At 40.2% G+C, this 27,642-nt stretch overlaps 1 protein-coding gene across 1 annotated transcript in view; it reads left to right on the top strand.

Annotated features, from left to right (window-relative positions):
• The window catches only part of LOC139745491 (calsyntenin-1-like), a 132,597-nt gene that overhangs the window by 85,095 nt on the left and 19,860 nt on the right, over positions 1 to 27,642 (top strand). The window contains exons 4-5 of the mRNA XM_071655884.1: positions 24,641 to 24,982; positions 26,198 to 26,455. Coding sequence (XP_071511985.1) covers positions 24,641 to 24,982; positions 26,198 to 26,455 — 600 coding nt within the window. The remainder of the gene's footprint in view (positions 1 to 24,640; positions 24,983 to 26,197; positions 26,456 to 27,642) is intronic.

Below are 27,642 nucleotides of genomic sequence, written 5' to 3' on the forward strand. Positions count from 1 at the left end.
CCCATAAATCAATATTGTCTGGCATTGGAATGACTAGATTTATGTCCACAACTCATTAAGGTCGATTACTCTGTGGAGGTTGGATATGACAGAGACTCCAACTCTCCCGTTTTCGACGGGAGATCTCCCGCCGAAAACTCATTTTTGCAAAATCTCCCATTCTCCCGCTTGAGATTTAATTTCTCCCGCCCTGGCTCTGTGTCTCCTGTTGGAAAGGATTTCTTACTTATTTCTATTGTATGTTGAAAAAATAAGCCTTAGATAGCACCAGAGAGCATCTAGAACCCTAGGAACTCCGCGCTTCGCACTCATCAACTGTGAGTCTCCCGTTTGCTAGGGGTTTCAGGCGGGAGAATCTCCAGATCAGAAGGTGCTTTGGGTTGGAGTCTCTGATATGATTTTACCTCTGCCAGTATCTCGTCACCACTGTTAGATAATTTGTTGTGTGTCTTGTCTTGCTGGTTTTTGTTCAAATCTTAAAAGGTTTTGTTTCTCAAGAACTTGTGAAAAATGGCTCTGAAATTATTCAGTTTTATACCGTTCCAGTAGACACAGCCAATGTGCCACTAGTAGTCTAATTCTAATTGAATGAAGTCTGTCTAGTTGGAAAAGACAAGAGTGGTAAGGGGGGGGGGGGGGGGAGGTCTTTATACACACAGATAATTCTGTGTTGACCATTCCCTGTATTGGAAATTGATGTTGTAACATTCAGAGACCTGTATCCAGACAGATTTTGTGAATAATTCTTGGAGTATTCTTTTTGTAAGATATAGCTTTTCTTCTTCTTCTTCTTCTTTTTTTTTTTGGGGGGGGGGGGGGGGGGGGGGGGAGGGGCAAGGGAGGCAAATTTGTAGACATTTAAAGCTATCTACTTAATGTAATTATGAACATGGAAATATGATTGTAATGACAGAATGGAATAGAATCTTTGATGATAATGTTTGTTCCTCTGTTTTGGCAATGGAAAAGAGGTTAGAATCATATTGTTGATAGCAATCAAGATTAGTTTTAGAAGTAAATGATGATGAAAAATTGTTAATGTTTTGGTCAATTTGAGTGATTTTGATCATTTATTTTGTATTAGTGCCATATATGTATGAAATATGTGATGGGTTTCTTTAAGGGTATTGTATAAGATTTCCTACAGTTTTCCAAAAACTCCTTGTGGACTTAAATGCTCTTCTCTTTCTCAGGGTCCAAACTTGATGCATCTTTGCAAACACGACCTGTGTTACCCGAGACGTTGATGGCTTCTGTCGCTTTTTCTCCGAATGCTGAAGTTTTTCTTTTCTTTGTCTGTGGTTTTGTCTTCTCTGAGAGAGTAATTCATCATTTCCACTTACCTCCCGATGTCTTCTTCTTTTTTCTTCGTGATCGTCTTTTGGTGAAAAATACTGGAAAATGGCGGGGAGCAGGTAGACAGGGGGGAAAATGTAGGACACAGAAGGAAGCCCTCGCCTAAAATGAGCGATAACTGTCATTGTTGCCGCCGCCGGCTACACACCACCAGGGGACCCAACTCAATAAGATGGTGCTCAACTCAGCCTCAGATTCTTTCACATTGAGGTTTTTGGTTCAGGAAGGAGAGAAAATTTCTGTTTACACTTCCCTCTTTTGTTGTCAATTTTGTGGATGAAAGAAAAAAATAGGTGCAGATAAAAGTTCTTTTCTAATAATTCAAGCAATTGACGAATTGTTTCATTACATTCTATCTATACCAGATGCCTTTTATTCCTCTGGAAAGTGGATATGCTTTCCCTTACATACTGAACATTTAAGATTTCTTGCTGATACATAATGTAGAATTCAAGGAAGAGATTGATACTCTTAGTATTAAAGATGGGTATGAAAATGAATATACTGTCAGGCAAGTAGATTTGTGAGTTAATTGCTTGCGTGTTCAGAAAGTAGAGCACTGGCATACATTCTGAAGTCGAAAGCTGTTGTGTGTGATGTTTAGGAACATTGATCATGTAACCTTGTGCAAGCTCTTCATTATTCAAAACTCACCCTTGGCATTTCATTTTGAGGTGATGCCAAAAGTGATATATTTTTCCATTTTCCCCCCCTTAATTCTTACACCGATATCTTCTGAGTGATTAGGAAGCATTTGAGGCTATGTGACAGTACTCTGGGTTGATAGAAGATAATCGACTTATTTAATGTAAGCCTTCTGATCTACTTCATATTCACGACCAGCTAGGACATATCTTTCGAGATGTGCCATTACTGATATGTTTATACGTTTATATGTGTCAATATATATTTCATATGTTTATAGGGCCTATGTGTCAATATATATAAGTACATATACATATATGCACATCACTTGTGCTTGCCATCTGAAAACAGCTCACGTCCAAGTCATCAAGTAGAAGGTGACGTGTGCCTATTGTTGATTGCCACGAATATTGGAATGATCGGTGTGTTTGCGTGGTAATGAACAGCGAGACCAGTGTAGAGTGCTCAGCTCTCGTAGGCAGTTTGGCAGGTTTGCAATGAGTTTCTCTTTCATTATCCCAATTTCATTCTGCCCCCCTCTGTTTATCTCTCTCTTTCCCTCTCTCTCTCCCTCTGTATCTCTGTTTATCTATCTATCTATCTATCTATCTATCTATCTATCTATCTATCTATCTATCTATCTATCATATCTATCTAAATATCTATCTATCTATAGATCTATTTATGTATCTAAATCTATCAATCTCTCCATCCATCTGTCTGTCTATCTATCTATCTATCTATCTATCTATCTATCTATCTACCTATCTATCTATAGACCTATCTCTAAATCTATCTATCTATCTATCTATCTACCTATCTATCTATAGGCCTATCTTTAAATCTATATATCTATCTATCTATCTATCTATCTACCTATCTATCTATAGGCCTATCTCTAAATCTATCTATCTATGTCTTTCCTGTCTGCTTGTATATATCTCTGTACTTGAGGTATCTATCACCTCCGAACCTACTTCTCTATATATCTGCCTCTGTATATCTACATCTCTATCACATTTGTATCTTTCTTTCTCTCTCTCTCTCTCTCTCACCATCTCTTATACTACTTTCACACCTATCTATCCATCTTCTTATCTATTCCTTTTGTGCCTACTTCTCTTTTTGTCTGCCTCTGTCACATTCATTTTGTACCTTCCTATCTCTCTCTCTTTTTATCTATCTATTACTTTTGTGTTTGCCTTTCACACTATCTGTCTCTACCTATATATTCGTCCACCTGTTTATTACTTTTGTGCCTATTTCTCTCTCTATGTGTCTATCAATCTATCTTTTCAGCAACCTAGTATTACTTTTTTTTTGCCTATGTCTCAATCTATCTCTCTAGCTATATGTCTATTCATTTTGAGCTTGCCTCATCTATCTCTATCACTTTCTATGCTTATATACCGATAAACATGCTTTATCATCAGGCCTCCCATGCATTAGGTAGCAGAATGTAATATAACTGTGCTAGACTAATATATAAAGCACCTGGTATCTCTCCTTTGTACCATTTTCTCCTCCACAGTCCTGCAAATTAAGGGAGTGAAAGGCGACTATATCGTCCCCCTTGCCCTGCCTGGCAGGATGTCCAGACCTATGGAGGAAAATTTGATCAATCTATCAATTTCGAAGAGTCATCTCATACAGGCTGCTTGTTTGTTAGCCAGTGTCTCTTTTTTTTTTCGGGGGGGGGGGGGGGGGGGGGGGGATTGGGGATGGGGGAAAGGGGATGAGAAATGGGCATTTCTTGGATGAGAGAAACACAGACAGAGACCAGTACTACTGTGTGTGTGTGTGTGTGTGAGTGTGTGTGTGTGTGTGTGTGTGTGTGTGTGTGTCTTCATTTTCCAAACACTTGCTTGTGAATTGCGTTGATGTGCATCCTGTGTGAAAATGGAGGAAGGTGTGGATGAAGGGGAAAATGATGACAAAATTTTTTCGCAATTAAGGAATATTCACTGATGCAGATGGGACCGGGTGCATAGGAAGTTGAGAAAATAACAATTTGGTTTTTCCTGCTGCTCGTGCTGAGAATAGAGACTAGTCTTGAAGTGCTTCCCTGTGCTTTGAGATGGATGGAAATTGAATGTTGTGTTGATAAGGAAAGATAACGAAAGCAGAGGAATTAACATAAACAACTATAGTTACGTTCAGACGGGAGCCCTTAACCTCGAAGTTAAGAAACTTCGAGGTTAGAGCTTGTAGTTAGGGACCGTGAAGACGCACTCGTAGTTAGCAAACCTCGAGGTTTGCTCGATGTTTCGAGCCACGAGAAATCTTATGGTTAGCGCTCTAACCACGAGCCGCGGGGGGTCCCCACTCGTAGTTAAGCACCGTGTGGACACAAAAAACAACGAACTCGAAGTTAAGAGTGACCTCGCCGTAAACTCCAGCCCCCACAATTTCCCTCTGCTTCCGGGTCAACCTCCCAAACGTACACCACAAATACACTACATGTGAAAAACCTATGACGTACGACACAACAACATCATCTTTTCTTCCCATGCGCTTGATCTCTGAAACTGAACACATCGAACTCGATACTGTATTCTATATTCTTCTCCGACGCTAAAAAATGTTTTCGACGAATATCTTCATAGAGGCATAAAGTCATCAGTGCAGTGCTATCTCTGCATACCATGACAGAGAAAAGAGTACCTGTAAGCGAGTCCGACAGGGTTGGACTAAAGAATAAATAGACGCCTTGTTAGCAGTGTGGGCTGAAACTTCCGGTTTTGTGGTTTTAACATCGAGTGGGACCCACTCGTAGTTACGGGGGGCAGAAGCTTAACCTCGAGGTTTCGTAACCTCGAGGTTAAGATTCGTCGTGTGGACACACGTCGTAGTTAGGGGGCAAGAGCTAAACCTCGAGGTTTCCTAACCTCGAGGTTAGGGCCTGTCGTCTGAACGTAACTATTAACAAGTTAATACTTTGAAAGTAATGAAAGAGCTAGAGGTTGGATTTTTGTTGTTGTTGTTTTTCAGTCATGACGGTTTAGACTTGAGTGATGTTCAGAGGGGTAAGAAGTGAGTGAGAAAGGGAAATATTTGTACTAGTATGTAACAGATTGTGATATTGTAATGCCTTCAATGGAGGAAGAATCGGAAAAGTCTTAGTGAGAGTGCTGCTGGTATATAGAATTGGAGAACTCTCTTTTTGCACACCTGGTGATCTGTAGATTGATAGCATTGTTAGAAACAAACCTCACAGTCCAAATTTTAGGTGCCATGTGAGTGACTCCGTGGCCTTGAACCTCGCGCCTGCTGCATCGCTCAAACCATCTCCTCATAACGTCCATGGGTTGAAAAGAGAGTCAAACTGCTGAAGTTGCACCTAGAACACTTGGCGATGCAAAGGGAAGTGCATTGCTCGGTGAGGGATCCCTTAGCTGAATGTTATACTGGAGTAACAACCAGAGTGCATGTCTCCAGGCAGTGGTAGTTTAAGGTCCTGTTAACCTTTGGGAGCAGTGATTTAAAAAATGTTCAAGATATCATATTTGATGCATATGTGTAGGTCTGTTGTATCACAAAACATCCTACCATATAAAATTTTGCAATAAAGCCTAAAATATAAGGGGATATCAGTATTTTTCTCATTAAACCATAACTGTAAACGGTTTAGTCTTGAAACATTTTTATTATAACTATTGTTCACATTTTGTGTATTTCACAATACTTAACATCGATTATACGGATTCAAATTTTTACAGTGGTTGTTTTTTGTCCGTAACTCACGTTTTAGTACTATTTTAAAGCACTTATAATGCCTGGTTATCGTTTCTTCTGCAAATGGTAAATTATGCCTTTAAGAAGGGCATCATTGAAGCAGAACCAAATTTGGGGGATAATTGATGGATAAAAGAAGACAAAATTGGATGGAACACACCATTAGGACTGCTGGTTTTGACTTGTTCACATGGCTTACAGGTTGTGTGGTGATTTAAGCCTCACCACTTAGTTATCACTACAATCATCACTCAAAATGTTACATGTTGAGACATGCAGCAATGCATGGAGAGCATGGTATTTGCACCATTAAAGTACTGTAAAACAAGGTATATTCGCGGCATGAAATTTTCGCGGATTGCCACTGGCATTCAATGCATATAGCGTAGACAAGAACTTTCGCGTGCATTTTTATTTCGCGAATCTTGGCGCACGTGAAATTCGCGAAATTAAAATGCATGCGAACATTCCATGTTTTACAGTATCATTCGTTGGACTTCTCTACAGCTTCAAATCATTGTTTCGTACTGTGAGACCATGCTCAAAGTTTGCAGTAGCCACAAGAGGAATTGATGTGAAGCTCCGCCATGCTTTCAGAATGAGTTACTTGCCAGGTATTCTGTGCCGACTGAACTACTTTCACACACGATGCGTCATTCAGATTGAGTGTAGCATCGAAAGGCAGAGAGCTATCTGCCGATTCGAAAGGCTGACTCCGGCATCCCCCAAGAGGAAAGGGGTCACGGTTTTGTGGGGTGGTGGAAAGCAGCTAGAGCGATCATGATCTCTTTTGCAGGGATTCAAGAAAATTGGAAGAGCCTTCTTGTTCCGCTTTCTGCTGAGACCAACCTTTGACTTCCATATCATCAGTCTTCAACAAAAAAAAAAAAGAAAGAAAGAAAGAAAGGGTGTTTGGTCAAAATCATCCACCAAAAGCTGGAAGGTGCTCTGAATGACCGCAGGAGGGTTTCCTGTCAATGTCTGGTTCGATTTCCCCCTTAAGATGCCGTCTCACCAGTGCGGTTTGAATTGTGCAGCCTCAGCTTACTGCAAATGCTCGTCATTATGAAAAAAAAAATCATGGTGGTATTGCTTTATACTCTTATTAATCTATCGTACTCAGTACCCCAAGAATGTGTTGCTAAATGGTTGCTATTCAAACCTTGCTTGTACCTGCAGCCAGCCCACTGCACAAAGCCCCATGCAAGAACATTATCAGTCTATATCTAGTCAGTTTGCAAGTAGTATTTGCTTTACAAGAATTGTGTATATTTTCTTAATTAGAGAGTATTCAGATGATGGTGTTTTGTGGTACTATGTGAGGTATCTCTCAGTCATAGCATTTCATGCAGGCATCTGTATTCTATTGAGTTTGCTATAATTGGTTATAAGGCTTGAATGAAGACTACTGTTATGCATTCCATGACACAAGGTGTAAAAGAGATCAGGGGTCACATCTCCATGCATATCTTTTCATGCATTTACTTCCCCCATTCACATCCACAAAATACATTGGCACCCCATATTACGGTGCATGCCAATTTTCATGTGAGAACTGGGCATGCATGCGCGTGTCAATTCTTTTAAGGGTAACTGCAATATCTCGAAGAGTATCAGTTAAGAGTGATTTTGAAGATCTTCCGGTAGTAGTATACTTTTATGTGTATAATATACCCTCCACTTTTCTCTTTCTCCAACAAGACTTACTCTTGACTGGGTTTCGTATGAGATTATATCTGTGTCAAGACAAGTTGTTAAGTGCTCACAAGTCTCCTTGAGACTGCTTTTGAGAGCATGCTCAAGTGGAAGCAGAATGCGTAACCAGTTTCAATGACTAGAAACTAGAAATCTGAACATAATTTTTGCTGGGGCGTAAGCTGTGCTTTTGTGTTGGTACGTTTGCCCTGAAAGTTGTTGTCATTGTTGAGATTAGTTATGAGAAGATGCAGCGTATTTTATTTTATGTATTTATTTTTTTAAAGTGTTGACTGAGCTTAGGTATGTTACTGAGTATGAACGAGAGTGCGTTTGTGTGTAAATGTGTGTGTGTGTGTGTGTGTGTGTGTGTGTGTGTGTGTGTGTGTGTGTATGTGTGTGCATGCGTGTGTGTGTGTGTGTGTGTGTGTGTTTGTATTTGTGTGCATGAGGAATAGAGAGAGAGAGAGTCAGGGAAGGGGGGGGGGGGGGTCTGATTCCGTGGAGATTTCTGCTCTAGTTCACCGGCATCGATTTTCATTCTCCGTTAGATGCAGACGTAGCATACGGCGATATACGGTACATCCACTGATGATAAAGGTATGATGAAATGTGGGATTGCAACAGCGAAAGAGATATTAAACAAATAGAGACACATTCAGAGGGAAAGAGAGAGGGGGGGGGGTGGAGAGAAAGTGATATAGGAGGATGGGAAGAAAGCATCATAGTGTGAGAGAAGGGTGTGAGATATTTGAGAAAGTGACAGAGACAAAAAGACTTAAGTAATGCTTCAGAGAAAGCAGAGTGACCAGGAGAAAGAAACAGTGAGTGCAAGAGAGGGAGGAAAGGGGAAAATACTTTTTTTTTTAAAAGCAGCAATTAAAATGAAAGATATTGAGGTCATAAAAATCAGTAAGTGATATTGAAATCACATCCGTTAATTTGGATTCAGTTTGATTCTATGCAATTCATAACTGTAAGTTTACAAAATGATACAGGGTGGTCCACAACTTGAAATTCGAGCATGTTGTAAGCTCAAAATCTGAGAATATTGCAGAAATTGTATGTGCAAGGAGTGCACATCAGGAGCACATAGTATGCAGTATTTTGCAACTTATCTCTATCTCTCTTTCAATGTTCTCTCTCATGTTTTGCACACAAATATCTAAGTACCAGGTAGTTTGATGCTGAAACCCCCCATGGACCACCCTGTGATAAGCACATAAGGAATGATCTGTAATAGCAATCATAAAAGAGATGCGTGATCAAACATTGTGAAGAAGTAAGTCAGTCTACTCTTGAAGGCAGATATTGTTACCAAATATCTGCACTCTAAGTCATCTTGTCATAGCATTTAAATTCCTGCCAGAGCCCTGTATTCATTGAAATCCAAGGATATTTAAGAAAGAAAAGTCCAAGCTTCATTTCCTCTCTCAGTGAATACAATCACATCTCTAGAAATTGACTGTTGTTCTTTGTATGCGTTTGTCCTCTTCTTTACAAGTGATAATTGAATGAAACAATTGCAGCGGTTAGGTCTACACAAGTGGATCCCAGTTTTATTTTGAAGGAATCATGTAAAATACTATGTGGCGCCTTTAAAGTACAGTATCGAGATCCCTCCCCCCGACTTCCTGTGGGTGTAAGTTACACTTCTTAAGAGCGCCGTCAAACTCGGTTGTCCGCAAGCGGGGGCACCGTCGTGTTGTGGGCGATCATGATAACCTCCTCGCGGCTTTCTTTTTTTCTTATTTGTTTTGAGGTGGGCAGTCACATTCATATGCACTCCAGCCGAAATCTGGCCGGATGCGATGGAGGTCCGAGCTAGTCTTGTCACTCAGGCTTTTTGGATTGATGTTTTATTCATGAAACAAAAGATAGCAGCAAGAAAAAAAAAATAGGATTGTTTTGTCAGGACTTGGCATTGAAGACGTGATTCTTCCGTAGCTGAGAAAGTATTGACTTTTGTTCCCTTATCAATTAGCGTCGCATTCTGTATTCAGTTGTGTTCTGCATAAGGTGAATCGTATAATGCGGAGTCTATAAATACATTCACAGACATCGTCATTACATGTATTTCATAGACAGTTAGTATGATCAATTTATCAAATTAGCTTACATGTCTGTCACAACCAAAAGAAATCAATAAGGTATATCAAATGACCTAACGCCATCACTGCCATCATCTCAAAATACCGCCAAGCATTACGTACAATCAGGTTGCCGGCAGTAACGACAGAGTTAGGATACCAAAGTACTGCACTCGAGCCACCGAAATCTATCTGTCTCGGTCATCAAACTTTTGATCTATTGAGTTTGTGTCCTTAGCGGAGACTAGACTCCTGGTGCCGAGTGTACGGTGATACTGTGCATTTTAGCCACTGCTGGATGCAAATAATGTCGCAGACGGTTGCATCGCCACCAAGGTTCCTTGTTCGAGAAATTATGTTCGAGAGGGTTGGGGGAGTGTCTGAGCAACATGGAGGAGGGACAAGAAGAAATGCCATAAAGATGGTAGATATAGGTCAGCCATTCCTGCAAAATTTTGTTTTTGCTGCTCATTGGGGCAGTCCCAGACGTATTCTTTGGGTTTCTACTTTTTGAGGGGATTGCCAATTTGAATTGGGGTGAGATAATGAAAATGTGCACTGGATGAAAGTGGAGAGTGCATCCCCATCATCCTTCCCGATCTCACATCTCTCTCTCCCGCCTCCTCAGGCATCCCTCGATGATGATGATAACGGATCATTTCACCAGAAATGGAAAAATTTAGGTTCTTGTATCTACTGTCCCCGTTTTGGTTGTCGCTCTGACAAATTGCCTGGAAGGTATTGATGCTAGAACATCGTATTGGCATCCCCCTGGGTTATCTTAGGAAGATATGAAGGTACATGTAGATTCGGTGAAATATCGCAGCGGAAAAGAAGGGAATTATCTGCTTGACCGTAAAGTACCTCATTTCTGTAAGTCTTGTATGTGTGTATGTGTGTGTGTTTGAGTGCACATAGCTGTTTGTCTTTATGTTTTACTGTTCATAGTCATCCATTATCTGTACCAATTTTTTCATGGCTTATCAAGGCATGAAATATTAGGATTAGTTTTGGGCATTATGATTACATTTTGGAATTCATTATATGAAAGCTTGATCATTCTACAAATAGGAAATAATAAATGTTCCTATGCCACCAGGAATAGATATCTTATATTTATTTTTTTGGTTGATCTATGAGATATATTCATTCTCCCATTCATACATGTATTAACATCAACATTGCCAATTTGCTGTACATATCAACTCCTGTTGATAGTCCAGTAGAGTAAACTTGACTTTTGCAAAGATTTGTATCAGTGATCATAATCTTAGAATCTACAGAATGGAGTTTCTTTCGTGCAGAATTACCCGCATGTCATAAATGATGCGAGCCATTAAACAGTGCCACCGCATTCTAAATTTACTGCCTGAACCTGTTCGTATGCAGCTATCGAAATTGACTGCACTCGTAAATTACGGGAAACGCAGATGGCCCCATGCTTTTAGCACAGATGACGAACGCATCACCCTTGATGGCAATACATGCATATACATAAACATACATGGAGCTGCAATGTGCAAATGCTACTCTTCAAACTGGCAACATTCATACGAGCATTGAGGGAAGGGGAGAGAGAGGACTCGTTGCAGTCTTATAAGAGCCTATCAACCTGTCAGAATGTTGGCAATAATACATCAGATGTAAGCAATATGAGCAATAACAGATATTGAAGTTGATTCGCAGAGCTCCCATTGATGTTTTTGCATGACACCTGGAGAGCGTAGGAATTGATTTCTGGCCTCCAGCAATCATGACAAACATTGATTGCACCCCTCTTTTCAGGAAAAAAAAATATTGTCACTCATAAAACAAATAACTCGTCATGCATATGCCAAGTCTACATCACTGGAGGCAGATATGTCTTGTGGGACCCATTATTTTTTTTTTTTCGAATTGATAAGGAGACACAGACCTTCATGTAAACATCCAGTGCACCAGCAAGATTTAAAAATCTATACTTTTTAAATAAGTGATTGTGGAGTCGTAATGTCTGTTTACAGTAAATGTGTCTGATATTTTAAGAAGAGGAGGTATCAGATGAAGGGCACTACAGATGTTGTCCCTTCACCTTTGCTGGCAACACCAGTCAGTTAAAGTTGTATCCCAATGGATGAAAGCTCCACTCTCTAAACACGAGCCACAAAATGTGGAAGTTGAAATATCGCTATATTATAGTACTTATCGTGCTGATTATATTCATTTTATATTTTGTAGAGGTAAATTTACACTGCCAGTAATATGATGGTCTGGTCTGGAGCTATTTATGCAAAAATTTATTTCCCCCTAATAAATCTAAGTATTTCCCCTAATAAATTTAAGTTACCCCTTCAATAGAGTACGAGGACCATAGAAAGAAATTGTGGTTGCCCATCAGGGCAAGTGTCACGGTGCTTTTCTTACCCAGTACTGAATTTGGTTGCTTCTTGCAAAACAAGTGTTAGAAAGTTGTAGAGCACCAATACAGCGAATCTATTTCTTTCCGTATGATTATCTAATCTATCTTAACAAGCCTGTCATTAAGGTGCTTCTTCTGTAGTGAATATGGATCATGATTTTTTTTTTGTTTTTCAGTAAGTACATGTGGTAGATGGAGATTGCTCTTAAATGCAGGTACACTGTTTTTCAAAGGAGGAAAAAACAGGTAGATTCGAAGTGAGCAAGGTCTGAGTGTGATAGCATCACACTATTTCTGTCTGTATGTGTGTGTGTTTGTATGAGTGTATGTGTGTGTGAGTGTTGAGTGTGAGTGAGCGAGACAGACGTGTGAGAGAGAGAGAGGGAGAAATTTGCTGCAGTCAGTGTATATCAGTATTACAGCCAGAGAGGTAAAGATTGTGATGGTCGCAAGCTTTTCCATGGCGGAGCTGATTTACAACCAAGAAATGAAAATACTTCTCAGAATGATTATTTATAGGCTGCTTGCTAGAGAGAGGATGTACTGCGATGGATGCACAATCTCTCCCCTCGTCGTCGGATAGAAGAGGCTACCCACCTTGCGAAGGGCCTCCCTGAGAGTCGGATTTGATTCATGTATCGCCGGCTGCAAGCCACGTGAAACATGTGCCGGAATGCGTCGTCGTGAGCTGGGGCAGCCCACTTGTGCTGTACATCTCCTCCTTTGTGTGGGAATGATCGCTGCTGTTCTTCGGTTCAGTTCTCGGGGGGGGGGGGGGGGCACCAGCCTCATGTTATGCACGCCTCGGCCATTGCGATATCAAGCATTGTATATGTATCAGAGGAGTCCCCGGACTGGACTGATCAATCACATGATGCAATACTTAGTCAATCGGGGTCAAAAGGTCGAGAGATGGTGGTGGGGGGAGGGGGAGGAGGGAACCATTTTGTTTTGACTTTCCTACCCAGCGTAGACACCTTCTGTTGTGTGTGTATTTTTTTGTTTTGTTTTGTTTTGTTTTGTTTTTTTATACCCCCGCCAAACGAAGTTTGAAGGGGGTATATAGGAATCAGCGGACGGTCGGGCGGACGGTCGGGCGGTCGGTCGGGCGGTCGGTCGGGCGGTCGGTCGGGCGGTCGGTCGGGCGGGCGGTCGGTCGGTCGGGCGGTCGGTCGGGCGGTCGGGCGATCGGGCGGTCGGTCCGTTGCAAATCTTGCGTCGCGAACTACTTCCTCAGTTTTCAACCGATTCCCATAAAACTTGGTACAGATGTGTGCCTTGGGTTGTAGATGTGCAAGACGTATTTTTTGACAGTACCCAAAAGTATGTTGCCATGGTAACAGCATATTATGGGCAAAAATGGGTACAAATCTTGCGTCGCGAACTCCTCCCACAGTTTTTGATCAATTTTTATGAAATTAGGTACAGATGTTCATCTGAATATGTTAATGTGCAAGACACATATTTCCGCAGTGGCAAAAAGTGCATTGCCATGGTAACGGCATGTTATTGGTAAAATATAGGGCAAAATGCTTCATGGCAAAACTGCTTCATCAGTGTTCTTCCAATTCTCATGGAATTCATATTGAATGTTTGTCTTAGGATATAGGTCAGCATGACACATTTCTTGACAGTGACAAAAAGTATGTTGCCATGGTAACAGCTCACATATTATGAGCCAAAATGATGGAAAATTTTGTGTTGCAAACTACTTCCTCAGTTTTTGCCCAATTTCCATGAAACTTGGTACAGATGTGTGCCTTTGGTTGTAGATGTGCAAGACGCATTTTTTGACAGTACCCGAAAGTACGTTGCCATGGTAATGGCATATTAATGGCAGAAGATCAAGGAAAGATCTTGCGGATTTAACTACTTCCTCAGTTTTTTGACCAAAACTTATGAAATGTGGCACACACCTTGATCTTGGTGGGAAGATGTGGAAGACATATTTTTCGGACGTGTCGGAAGCTGCGTTGCCATGGTAACGGCATATAAATGGCAGAAGATCAAGGAAAGATCTTGCGGATTGAACTACTTCCTCTGTATTCGACTGAAGCTCATGAAATGTGGCACACACATTGGTCTTGGTGGGAAGATGTGCAAGACATATTTTTTGGACGTGTCGGAAGCTGCGTTGCCATGGTAACGGCATATTAATGGCGGAAGATCAAGGAAAGATCTTGTGGATTGAACTACTTCCTCAGTTTTTGACAAAAGCTTATGAAATGTGGCACACACAATAGTCTTGGTGGGAAGATGTGCAAGACATATTTTTCGGACGTGTCGGAAGCTGCGTTGCCATGGTAACGGCATTTAAATGGCAGAAGATCAAGGAAAGATCATTCCTTGGGTAAGACTGTCGTCACGGGGCGGGGGTATTAATCAACTTAAGTGATATTTCTAGTTTTTTTAGGGAAGGAGTTGAACAAGACCTGGGTGTTTTTAGGCCTGGAGTTTCCTGGAGCTTTGCATGACATCAAAATGACATATTGAGTGGGGCATGAAGAAACATTTTGTTCAGGCAAGGTTTATGCGAGAAAAGTATAATCATGATTATAAGCCAACATTTTGATGATTCTCTCCAACTCCAGGAGTATTTCACCCCACCAAAAATGTTACTGTAAACGTAGAAATTTTGTGGTACATTAAAGGGGATGGCTAGTAACCGATCAGTGGGAATGCTGAAGGATGATTGTTCCAATCCTTGTGGGATTCATTTAAGAGTACATTATATATCTACTGTTGTGTGAAAATTATTTGCTTCAGAATGGTCTCATATTCAAGTAATGTGCAGATTAATGCCCCGTCACTGACCAGGCATGCTAACCTGGAAACATTAATCCCACAAAGATTGGAAAAATCATCCTCCAGCATTCCCACAGATTCCCACTGATCAGTTACTAGCCATCCCCTTTCAGTTTACTTCTGGCTAGCGCAAATTCTAAAACCTGTGAAATTATCGTCATAGTTTTCTTTGCACATTTTAAATTGGTTGACAATTGCACAGCATGAATTCAAGAACCCGCCAATGTTTGTTAGCCTCTCAGCGCGAACAATCAATCACGCGAAAATAGTGACGTTTACAGTAGTTATAGTTGTTCATGTCGACCATGGGCTGGGACTCTAACCTCATACTTGCATGGGCCTGCATGTGTGGAGGCCTGTGCATGGTCTTACCTGCATTGTCTAAACTGCTCAGCCAAGACAGAAAAAATTTAAAGAAGATCGACGAAGAGAAAAAAAAAATCAGCAACGGAAGAGAGTAAGAGGAAATAAAGACACAATATGATGAAGCTGGAATGAATATATAAGAAATGAATATGAATACTTAATATGAGGTGGGTGGGGGAATAGAGAACAACAAAAGAAAAAATCCAGGGAAATTCCCTCAAGGGGCATTAATCACCTGCTGGCAGCTGCTACACTCATGGGGTTTGGGATCATCTCTCACAAGGTTTGCTGAACTTTTACTCTTATCCAATGGGGACCAAGCCCTGGAGGGGCTTTGAACAGGTAGTCAGACCATTTAAAAGTAGATACACAGAGCTGTTGTGCTGTACCCCATACATCATGTAATAAAAGCTGAAGTAACATATATTGATGGGTAAAATGACAGAACTTCTGGAAATGCTTTTCTTTTTACAATCAGATAATTTGACACATTTTTCCACACGTATCTACATGTAACCAAGGCATGAAAAAGGAAAGTCCAGTGGAACTGAAGAGTGTCACCAAGGAGGTTTTACGAACTAAATGATGATGTTTTGTTGGTAAATGAAAAACATGCTAAGTAGTCCCATATAACCTATTTCATTGCTAGTTTTTGTTCACTTATATGGTCACCTTGTGTTATTTGGAATACTGTATCAATAATTCATCTTGATTTTCTATTTTCTAGACATGGGCCTAGCTTATTCTCAAGAGTTAATTAATCTGTTTTTTAGTCAACATAACTCCTGGCAAAGTAGCAGTAATCCATCAATATTGCAGTCAAAAAGAGAAATATATAATTCATGATGAAAAAGATTACTTTATGTGGGGTGTAAGAAAACTCTCTGAAATGTCGTGGACATTAATAAATCTTTTGTCAGAATGCATTTGACTCATTACACACACGAAATGTGAACTTTAGCAGAGTGCTTTTGAATTGTGTAAGGATCTCCGAAGAGACCAGATTATACACTTCCACCATTGACACTTATTTTGATTTGTTCGCTCGGGCAGTGGGATAATTTTATTTTCTTTAACCTTTACTTTCTGTTTTAGGGGAAAGTATTTTTTTGGGGGGGAGTGCTGTTGTTCAGGAAATAGTGCATGATTATACCGCAATTCTTTAGAAAAACATCATATCCATTTTCTTCTTTTTGTTGTTGTTGTGGTCCTACACATAGTCATAGTACATGCCCTAACGGGCAACAGTGATTCATCATAAGTATGATTTTTTTAAAGCCTCCTCTCTAAAGGGTGCCAGTGGCATTATTCTATGTGTAGTTTAAATTTGGATTTTGGCCTTTTCAGTGAGTCACAATATTTTGTCTTTCTCTCATGTCCCCGGTGCCTAGTGCTTGCTCCTCTGTAGATTGTATACATAATGCCACTTGGGTCTCTTCCTTCATCAATTCGATGTCAGAACGGGGCGAATCGCCGTAATTTTCCTCGGGATCAAGAGTTGTCACAAGTCGTGTGTTTGAATTTATTGGGCTTTATGAAATCTCGCTTAGCCCAACGTTGCTCTCTCTCCGTGCTCCCCCAGGAGCATCAGGTACAGATAAAGGGTGAAGCTGCCACTCCGCAACGCTTTTGCCTGCGCAGAGAAATTTGCAGTAATCAAGTTAGGAGCTGCAGAAATCATTCATTTTGCTACAAGCGGCTGTCAAAAATATGAAAATATATATCAACCTTGAATTGAAAAAGGTGGGGGTAAAAAAATTCACTTAAAGCGGTGAGGAGCGTGATTTGAACTTAAACACAGAGGGGCATTCACCTTGAGTGCAATAAATCATTTTCTTACTCCTTGTATGTATCATCACCCACAGACAGAGACACAAATAAGGTAGAAATTTTCGTAATAGATATATAGCACAGCTTCCAAGTTTCCCTGATTCTACAGGCGACTCCCTGAAAATAGTTACGTTCAGACGGTGATCCTTCGAGGATTTAAGCTCGTAGTTGAGTATGGGGTGCCAAGTGTCACATGGTCTCTTTTTTTTTAACAAAATGAAATTTTCGTGACGAAATTGTTTTTTTTTGTTGGCAAGTGACGGCATCAGTCTCATCACAAAATGTTTACAAAATGACAATTTCGTCAAAAAATTGTCTTGTTGATGAAATTTGATGCTGTCACGTGTCATCAAAAAGACAATTTTGTCACGAAACAGCCATTTTGTGATGAAAAAGAGCATGTGACATTTGGTGCCCCATACTTACTATGAGCTTATCCTCAAAGTTAAGGACGACCGTCTGAACGTAACTAATATCAAATACAAATCTCTTCATTACCTCACTAAAGAATACTACAGCATCCCTGCTTTTGAAATTTTATTTGCGTAATGGGATGCATGTAACAAGCAAGCTTTGCTTTATGGAATTTCAGTTCTGTTCAGTGCAAAATCTTATGTAACCAAATACAAAACAAGAATTTCATGCCAGTACAAGGGGATTAAAACCATTTGCGACATAAATGCCGCTCAATTTTACGTTTTTTTATACCACCCACAATACAGCTGCTATAAGGCATAGAGATCCCTTGTCTAATGGTCAAAGGAGAGAGATGAATGTGTAAGATTATGATAGAGTATATGATGAATGGTCAAAGGAGAGAGATGAATGTGTAAGATTATGATAGAGTATATGATGAACTTAAATATTTAATATATATTCACTTTAAAAAAAAAATATTATAATTTTCTGAGCGATTATGTGATATGAAGCTCAGATTTTGCCCACAATGCTCACAGAGAGGTGTCTTAACTGCATGCCAAGCAAATTATTCGTGACTAGCATGTTGTCATGTACTGACAGTGTAATGTGACACCCTTGCACACAGAGGCTTTAAGCTCCGCCATGCAAGCAGAGCGCTTCCCCATGGGCGATACTCTTCATTACATCGAGACACTTGTTTCTATGCCATCAACCCTACGGGAAGGGAACAGTGCCTCTTATTTTTTTAATGTAGAATAGTCAATGTAAATAAGATTACAGCATCACTACTCAGGTTGCAATTACAGCATAATTTCCCCAGCAGATTTTTGTAGCTTGCAGTAGCAGAATTAATTTAAGAATATTCCTTCATTCCCATTCATTTCCCTTCTTTCTTTTTCATGCCATGGATGCTTGCAACCAGTAGAAAGGCAAATATCACGGACTTCCATTTGCCTGATTTGCGGGGAAAATTGACACACACATCCCATTGACATCTCACATGAGGTGTATGTTATGTGATAAGCGTAAAGTCGGGGCTCACGTCGGACCCGTGATAGGCGTGGTGTTGATGTTGACAGATCGCAGGCGTGCATTCTTTGCGACATTGCCCGTGTAACCGGAGCCGAAGTGGACCAGATACGGGCCTCGGAGAAGCGTTTAGGAGACAGAACAAACTCCCCAACCAAGAGCCGCGGATGCATTTAAACACACCTTTGTGTGCACTTTTCGAAAGGAATGCCTTCTCCACAAGGGCAATGAACTCTTCGCCTCTCGTACGAGAGTCCTTCTGCCAGGTCCTCTTGCTCGTTGATGGTTGCCATGGGAACGGTTGTTTGCACTCAAAGGAGTTGTTCTCAGTGATTAACTTGAGGCCCAATAGTTTTGAATCATCTGTTTTTTTCTTGCCTTCTTTATTTTGAGGACTCAATCCGTCTCAATATATGAAAGATTTTGTTTTCCAGTGAATTTCTCAGTTAATGATATATTTTCATGGAATTGACTCTTGATTTTAATAGCAATCTGGACATTACACAACTTTTACAGGTTGTTTGCACCGGCTCAGAGATATTCTGGTTCAATCTTTTTTATCATAACATTTATTGTGTAAGACAGTCAACTAAATGTGAGAGCAATGTCAAAATAACTCTTCAGAATAAGAGTAACTTTTCACTGAATAATCAAAATTTACAAGTAAGTGAAGTATGACTGCATCAACCACGAATTCGATGAGCTTGAATGGATAAAACAGCATATTAGCCTGTAAACACGGGCTGCAGCAATTGATGGATAGATCTAGATAACGATGCGATGATGAATGTCAATGTATTGTAACAGCATGGGTAGATAGGAACATAGTATACAAATATGCAGGAATAAATGAATTTTTATAGATTATGATAAATGAAGTACAAATATATGTTTTATAATGTATTTCATATAATCCTTTGGTGTTATCACAAGATTTTCAAAGAAAGAAGGTGCAGAACTGGCCAATTAAAGTATCCTGCTTCCGCGAAGGCATATGGAGAAAAAAAAAAATGATGCTCTCGAGTAATTGCGCCGATCGTGGTGCAGACGATTCGTTGATTGATTGTGACACCGAGGAGCTGTGTTTCGGGGGAGAGGAGAGAGGTCGGGTACAGGGAAGGTCGGCCGTAGTGTCCTGTTCTAGTCAAGGACAGGTTCGGGGGTAGAGTCATTGATTCAGAAATTGGCTGTGACGGACAAACACTTGGGGAGGGTAGACATTTTGGATACACACATACACACGCACACACAGACAAATATATATATATATATATATATATATATATATATATATATATATATATATATATATATATCTATATATATACACACACACACTCACATAGTCACACATATAATGTACATACATACACACACACACACACATACATAAATGCACATATATATCCACATCCATATACACATGCACATATATGCAACACACACACACACACACACACACACACACACACACACATGCACTTACCACACATGCATCTCTACACTTACGTATCTGCATGCAGAGTTAATATCTGCAACTCATGAAAAAAAAAAAAAAAAACTTGGAAAGGTCGTGCGTGGCAGAGCATGTGAGTCTGACAGTTAAAATTGTTATGCAGGGAATAAACGGAAGAAGGAAGTATGGTGGTAGGAAAACATAATGACAACTAGAAATTCAAGTACAGCAATCCAGCTATGAAAGTGAGCCTATAATAGAGCAAGTTCCTTGTGACAAAATTTGTTTGTGTGCTTTAGTAGAGGAACAAATGGAAGAGGCAAAAGAAACTGCTGTCATTGAAATCTTACTTTGATGTGTTGAGGGAAGTATTCGTGGAAGCATTGTTTGTATAAAAGTATATCTTGGATCTGACTTCCATATATGTGAGTATATATATACCAATAGCATATATATATATATATATATATATATATGCACACTCACATATATACACATACACATACACATAGTACAGTGTTTTATGCATCTATCAAGAGAGAATGCATAAGATCAAACACCAACTTCCTAACACTCCTCTCTTTATTTTCTAATGCGAGCATATCATCAGATTGTATAGAGACAGAAGAGTTTGAAGATTGACAAGTAAATGGACGCTGGAGGGGGGAAGATGCAGTAATGAAGAAAAAAAAAAACAAAATATCGAAGGAGAAAATCGTCTAGCCACCGGACTTGAAGTGGGAGCGTGATATTTACTTAGTGGCTGATACGCAAAGAGACGTTGGGGTACTTGGACAGAAAGTGGGTCTTTGCCCAAACAACGTGTCTTTAGATGTATGGCGAGTTTGTTCCTACCCTTCCCCTCCCATCCCCTCCCCCCACCCCTCTTCGTGGCTTGTTGTCGTGGCGATGTTTGCATCCTCCTTGTAGGTTGAACTTGTTGCTTTTAGGTCCGGTAAGAGGACCGTATCTTCCCCATCAGATGAAGTTGAGATGGAAATTGTGTTGACTAAGTCTGTTCTTGTGAATAGTCTTTATTATGCAGACCCTTTTAGTGCTCCAGTGTCACTCAAGTCCTGTATATTGTTGCTTTTAATGGCAGAGCACTGACTTTGTCTGTGTTATTACTGTTTGACAAGATTATATCAAGATATTTACTTTGACTGTATTTGATGATTTGTAATGATAACTTGAAAGGAAACAAAATTGTGTGTGAGGAAGTGTAAAAGTAGGAGCAGAAGTGGGTACGATGTGACATTTTTTTCTAAAAATTCATGGAAGTGGATTTGTCATGGTTAGTTCCAGTTGAGGTAAAAATGCTTGTGGGATACCTTCCAGTTCACATGCCAAGTAGTTTCTCTCTCAATAAACATCCTAGTTAATCTCGCGGTGCATTAATGCATCTAGTTTGTCAAGACTAACTGTCAGATGCTTCACCCTCCTTCCACTTGGCAATGTATACCAGGCATTGCCAAAGAGTTGTAATTTGTTAATGACTGCTACTAGAGAGATAATGGGTGGATTCGACATGTACGAGAGATTACAGACTTGCCCTGTCAAGGTGCCAGTTGATTGGGCCTTTGGCATAAAGCAGCTGTACCCTTGCCAGAACAGTCATGAGAATGATACCTTGATAACTCACTGACAGTCCAAAGTGTGTTGGAGGAGCATTAGCAGTACATAGAACTTAGATTAAGAGATTAGCCAAGAAGGTTCCATCTCTGGAAGGATGTGTAATTACAGTTATAAGTAGTATGCATGTATTTTTGTCTGAGGCAAAAAGTCACATGTACATCGTGAAACAATTCTGTGCATTCCTTTGGTATGACACATGATTTATCCACATTCATTTATGTGGAGATACTAACAGTACTTAACCCCCCCCCCCCCCCCTCCCCAGGCAGCCTCCAGTGTCAGTCCTTTTTTCACCCTACCGGAGTTTTCTCTGTCTTTTCAGTAATTACTATCAAAATATTGAACAGTTCTTTGAATTCTTCTTGGATAATATTTGTAACTAGAGAAGAAGAAATAAGAGAGAAGTAATTGTAACTTTTACATCAGCCTAGTAGAGAGTTACAGTGATATGGATGATGACTTAGTGAGGATAAATGGTTATTAGTTACAGTTATTGATCCAAAATGTGAACTCTATTGGTTTCACAAACCCATGACAGAATTATTAACATATGACATCACACCCTTATCTAATTTGCATATGTGGTTATACCCATTATTGTGTTTCATGAAAATATGTTAAATGGTATTTATTCACTGATTTCTTACTTTTATCATCCAAGCTAAATTCTTCCTTTCTGTTTTCTTTCTTGCTTATCAAATTACATTCTTCTTCACTTTAACAACCACTTCACTTTAACCAAGAAGTGGCTCTTTACTTGAAGTTCCATTTCACCTTCTAGTAAGCAAACTGTTTTGTTTCAGAAATGTGATTGGATATTAAGTAGACCATTCAAAATCTGTGGTATCCAATCAAATTTTGAGTTGGAATATGTCCCATTGCATTAAAGGTGTCATCTGAATCCACATTGTTGTCATGACAAGTAGTCTTAGTCATAGCCTGTGTGTTGTGTATTGTCTTTTTTTTTATTCATCTCATTTGCCAGCTGCCATTTAGTAATTTCATAATAAAGTCAATCCCAATCAATTATTTTCAGTTAGATCAGTATCAACCCAATATTGCATCAGACTAAATTTGTATACTAGCTGCTTTATATGAAATGCAAACAACTATTTTTTTCTTTTATTTGATGTATTCAAGATCTTTTTAACAACTGCAACAAGAAGCTTAGGTCTGAATGTTGAGACTGTGTTGAAGTTTGCCCAAAGTCAGTTTTCATTAGTCGCATACTGTGTGGAGGCTTGACCTAAGGCTAATCTAAATTAGTCTGTGGTGAAAAGAGCAGTGGAGAACTTGTGCTGTATTTTATTGGAAGGATTCAATTTCTTAAACCTGTTAGGGTTAATTCTCCCGGGCCCTTTGAGAGAGGTGGTTGAAGAACTATCAAATACCACAATTGATTGAATTGTTTGATTAATCGCTGGGATTTATGCCATTGATGGTACCTTTTGGAAGATGGAAAAAAAGAGATGCGTTCACCAGCTGCAAGAATATGCTCGTGAGAATATGCAAAAAAAAAGGGCAAACCATTAAACAAAGTCATTGCAAGAAATTGAAAACAGACAACTTGGAGTATGAAACATTTTAGTGCATTTGTGGAATGGGAGTTTCTGACTTGAAATAGAAAATGTGTGAATAGTTTCTCTACTTGGTTTTATCATGAACCTCTTTAGGTCCATGGTTTTATGGATATAGACCTATCATATTGTTGGTGATGAATCACTGCATAGCAAGTTGAAAACCGTTGGAGCTTCGGTAAATTGATTTATCGTGAAATATTGAATCTGTAAAAAAATTCTTCCTTTATGTGAAGTTACAGCACAAAGGAAAAGACATTAATCTATGCTAGTGTATATCAGTGACATATACAGGCCTCTAAATCATTCAGAATGGTCTTTAGTCATTCCACATGAAACTAGTTTTAATGTGTATTTCTCTGTGCATTAAAAAGGAAGAAACATTTACATTTTTTGATTAAAAGCACAGGCATGAATTAGCATCAACATCCAAGGCACTGATGTGCATTAACTTAGAGCAGTCTCATGTGAGAGACCACTGTGATTTGGTAAGGATGATGTTTTGTTCAAAGGCAGAGTCCTAGATAAAACGTGATGAAGAACAAAAAATGTATTCATGCTAAACAAGGAGGAGTCAAATGTAATATACTCATCTATTTGTTTGCCATCTTATAATATATATATTTTTCTGGGCTCATGAGAGAATATTCTGTACTTTGAAAGGTATGGTATGAGTTGTCATGGATGAGTTACTTAAATGATACATGAGAAAGATTTCTCTACCCCCAAACCACCATCATCCATCTTCATCTTGGCTCATCAAGGGAGAGCATTCTCTTTCCGGTATCAAGTTTGTCCGCATCCTCGGAGCAAAATTTGCTCTCAGAATCATCTCACTAATGATGATGCTGTATATATAGAGCTCTGCTACAATGTCTAAAAATTGCCTTGTCAGTGCTACCCTTCCTGAGATAGAGAGGGGGGGGGGGGGATGTCATTTTGATGTGCTGTCATGGAGATGGGGACATCATCTTGGTCAATTCCTGGCCATCCTCAGGTGTCGAAATCATCCAAAAAAAAAAGTTTGTCACCGTTTTTTATTTGATAGTCGGTGCGCTTAATGTGTCAACCCACGCTGTCAACCGAATGAGGTGGAAACATGTGTATTCATCTCAATTATGCAAACATGGTGAAAAAAAGAAGAAGAAGAAGAATTAAGCCTCTTCCTGGCTTTCTGAAATATTTCCTCCAGTTATGTAGTCGATACTGTGTTTTTGTAACCATCTTTTCCAACCTGATAAGCCGACTAGCAAGACATCTCTTAGTTTGCATGGATGATTCGCTCTTTTGCTGATGTCTAGGAATTTGAAGGAGTGACTGGCATATTTTTCTTTTATAACAATGAATCTCTCCTTCCCTTCACCCATGGTCTAGAAACCTGTGAATCCTTCTGCTACACTGATTAGACACCTGTCAGGCAGGGCAACACTCAAAACTTTTTGAAGACGTGTGTATGAATTCACAAATAGTTGTTACAAATGTGAACATGGCCTTTACACTGTAACTTTTTTTTTTCTGAGGTCAGAAAATGCTTGTGATTATGAAATTCAGTTTTGCTTGGTAAGAAGAGTTAATCAGCGTGATGTTTTTGTTGTTCTTGCAGGTCGTCTTTCTGCCGTTGAGCCACTGACATCAGAGGGCGGCCCCACCTACACCCTCCACGTTCAGTCATGCGACTGCAGCGGCCTGTGCAGCGACACGGTGCCCGTCAACATCCACGTGTCGCAAGAGTGCCAGCCCGGATGGAAGGGGGTGCCCAAGCGCATGGAGTACCCGCCAGGCTCGCGGTCCGTCCAGCTGGCACCCAGGGCCTACCTGGACATGTGCGGCCGCCTCGCCTGCAACAGCTCCTCGCTGATGACCACCGTGGCGCTGCAGACTGACCACATCGGGTTTGGCTGCGACCGAGAGACGTACTCCACCCAGTCCCAGCGCACATTATGCAGTGAGTACTGAAAAATGAAAATGAAACTTGTGGCAGACATTTTCAAGTAGCCATTGATATGCAAGTAAGATAAGTGACAAAGGAATTTTTCTTTCAATTTTGAATACAACTCTTAGTGATTTTTTTTTTTTGGACATTGAATAAAACTTAATGGGAAAATCAGTTGCATACCTTTTTTTTTTATTATTTTGTAAAACATCACCCCACCCCCTATTGAAATGACACATATATGTTTTTGTGTGTAACTTTTTGAAAGCTATTTTTATATGAATCAAACTCATGGAAATATGTGTACAAACAGGTGAATGACTAGAAGAGGGCAGATTGAGATGTTGTTAAATTGAGATGGATTTTTCTTTTCGAAATTTTGTCAGTGAGACTCGAACAGTAAAGAAATCTTTATCAGATGTGCATTTTCCTGACGGACGAATCCGCAGGTTGTTGAACGTTGTCTGGCCATAACCTCGCTGACCATGAATGACCGTTTCAACTTTGTGGAAGTGAAGGGATTTGGCAAGCCAGACACTGATAAGCTCTTGAAAAGGCCATTCCCATTTGCAGATGAAATTTGATTGATTATGATGATAATGATTCTTCCTTTTTTGATGTGTAAAAGTGCAATTCTTGTAACTGGTATCAAGTTGGCTGTGGAATGTCTGAATGTTGGCATGGACTCAGTTGCATTAATGCATCAATATGTCATGACTGTTTGAAAAAAAGTAAAAGAAGATTGAGTTACAAAGGAAGAATGAATCTTCTTTTTTTTATCATAGTGTATTGCTCGGTTGGACAGGCTATCAATTGTCAACTGGGCAGTGTTTTGACACTGGCTAGAAATGCTGAGAGATGAGATGTGATATGAACAAAGTCTAACAAATTACCAGTAAGATTTTGTGTGTTGCTCATAATTTGTATAACACCTGAGCTTGCAAAAGGTTTTTGATGATTCCGTTATGGTTCTAATGCAGGACTGTCATGATCAGATTGAAAGTGAGCATTACTAGCAAATGTTAGGAGTGGCCAGACACCAGCAGGTTACTTTGAAATTGGGCAAGTGAATGTGAAGCAAAAGGAATTCAAACATAGAAGCAATGTTTCTAATCATTTAAACATTGAAATTTTAGAGCAAAAAAAACCCCAACAACAACATTAACTATTTGCTTGGTATTATCCGCTGATCTTTCATTGTATGAAATTAATCATTTTGATACCCAGATGCTGAGGCGGGTAGCTACGATCTTCTTCCCCGCCCCAACGCTGGCGAGCAGTGGACCAAGAAGCTGACCACGGACACGGGCAATGAGAGCGACCAAATCTACCAGTTTGACGGGGTGCAGGATGCGGTCATCGTTCCCTCCCAGTTTGCCCCGCCCGACAACCTGACGGACCGCTTCTCTATCTCCTTCTGGATGAAACACCACAACGTGATCGGCGGCGAGCAGGAGTACATCCTCTGCAAGACCGACAGCAAAGGTGAGAAAGTAGACTGGCTCCCAACATCAGGCAACGTCAAATGGCATGTGTGGGACTATTGTAATGGGAAAGAGGGATGCATGGGAGGGGCAGGAAAAATATGTCTAACAAGTGGTAGGCCCTCATAATGATAAATATCCTTGGGATGCTTTGAAGTGGAGTTGGTCTTCAAAAGTCTTAGATTGTCATCTTTCCAAACTCTTTCCAATTTTACAATACACCAAAGTAGCAAACACATAACACACTCACACACATACCCAAATAGAAAACAAAATCCACTCCTATGCCTGTAGTACGAAATTCCCGGCCATAGCAAAATTTGAATTAAGACTTTAAAAGATAAACCAAACAGCTCCTTTTATTTACTTGTACCTCACAGGTTAAATTAGGAGCTCTTGCAGCACAGCAGTATAAATGCACATATATTTTGCGCTTCATAGATTAATATAAGTTGATATAAGTGGATGAAAAGGCAATACAGTATTGCTGACTCCTGCCCCTCGGGTAGGCAACTACGCCACAAAGTTTGGTTCAAACGTGACTCGCAAGTTACGCACGTCCAATGTGACTTCGCCCAGCTGTCAACTCGTCGGCCCTACGCTATTTTTGGCGACGTCAGTGTCTGGGTGTGGACATCCCCAAATCTCCCCCGAAAATGTCGGAAATGCGGAGTGCGCAAAGTGGTCGGTGAGGGGGGGTTGAATTGTAATAAGGATCTTTGGGAGGGGGGGGCCCTTTTGAATAAGAAATTGACTCGTCTGCCGTACAGCAGGGGTAAAGCTACCAATGTAAACGAATCACTTCCTAGACTTGTGTCTGTCTACAGGTGACATTTACCGAATCAATGCAGCGGGCAATTAAGCTGTAAAACTTTCGAGCACATTCGAGTGCCGATGAAATCTCTGTTGTGATTTACAGCTAGTGAGATCCTGCCACGTCGGAGGGGGGTGGGGTGAGGCCATACTGACTTGTGCATTACTTCACAGGGTGTTGCTCTCTTGGAGGGGAGCTGTAAATCAGCCGGATATCGACAAGAAAAACGTGTTCGTGCTTTTAGCTTTTAGCTCTAAAGGGATTCCCGCAATCTGCCCACCGTGCATCGTGGCAATTTGTCACTTCCTGAAACACGTTGGGTCGTCCTCTGAATCAGATCATATTTGGTTTGTGCAGAAACATGTCTCCCATGT

The sequence above is a fragment of the Diadema antillarum genome, unplaced genomic scaffold, assembly GCF_040938485.1.
Source record: "Diadema antillarum isolate AM-2024a unplaced genomic scaffold, OU_Dant_1.0 seq00001270_RagTag, whole genome shotgun sequence".
Lineage (NCBI taxonomy): Eukaryota > Metazoa > Echinodermata > Echinoidea > Diadematoida > Diadematidae > Diadema > Diadema antillarum.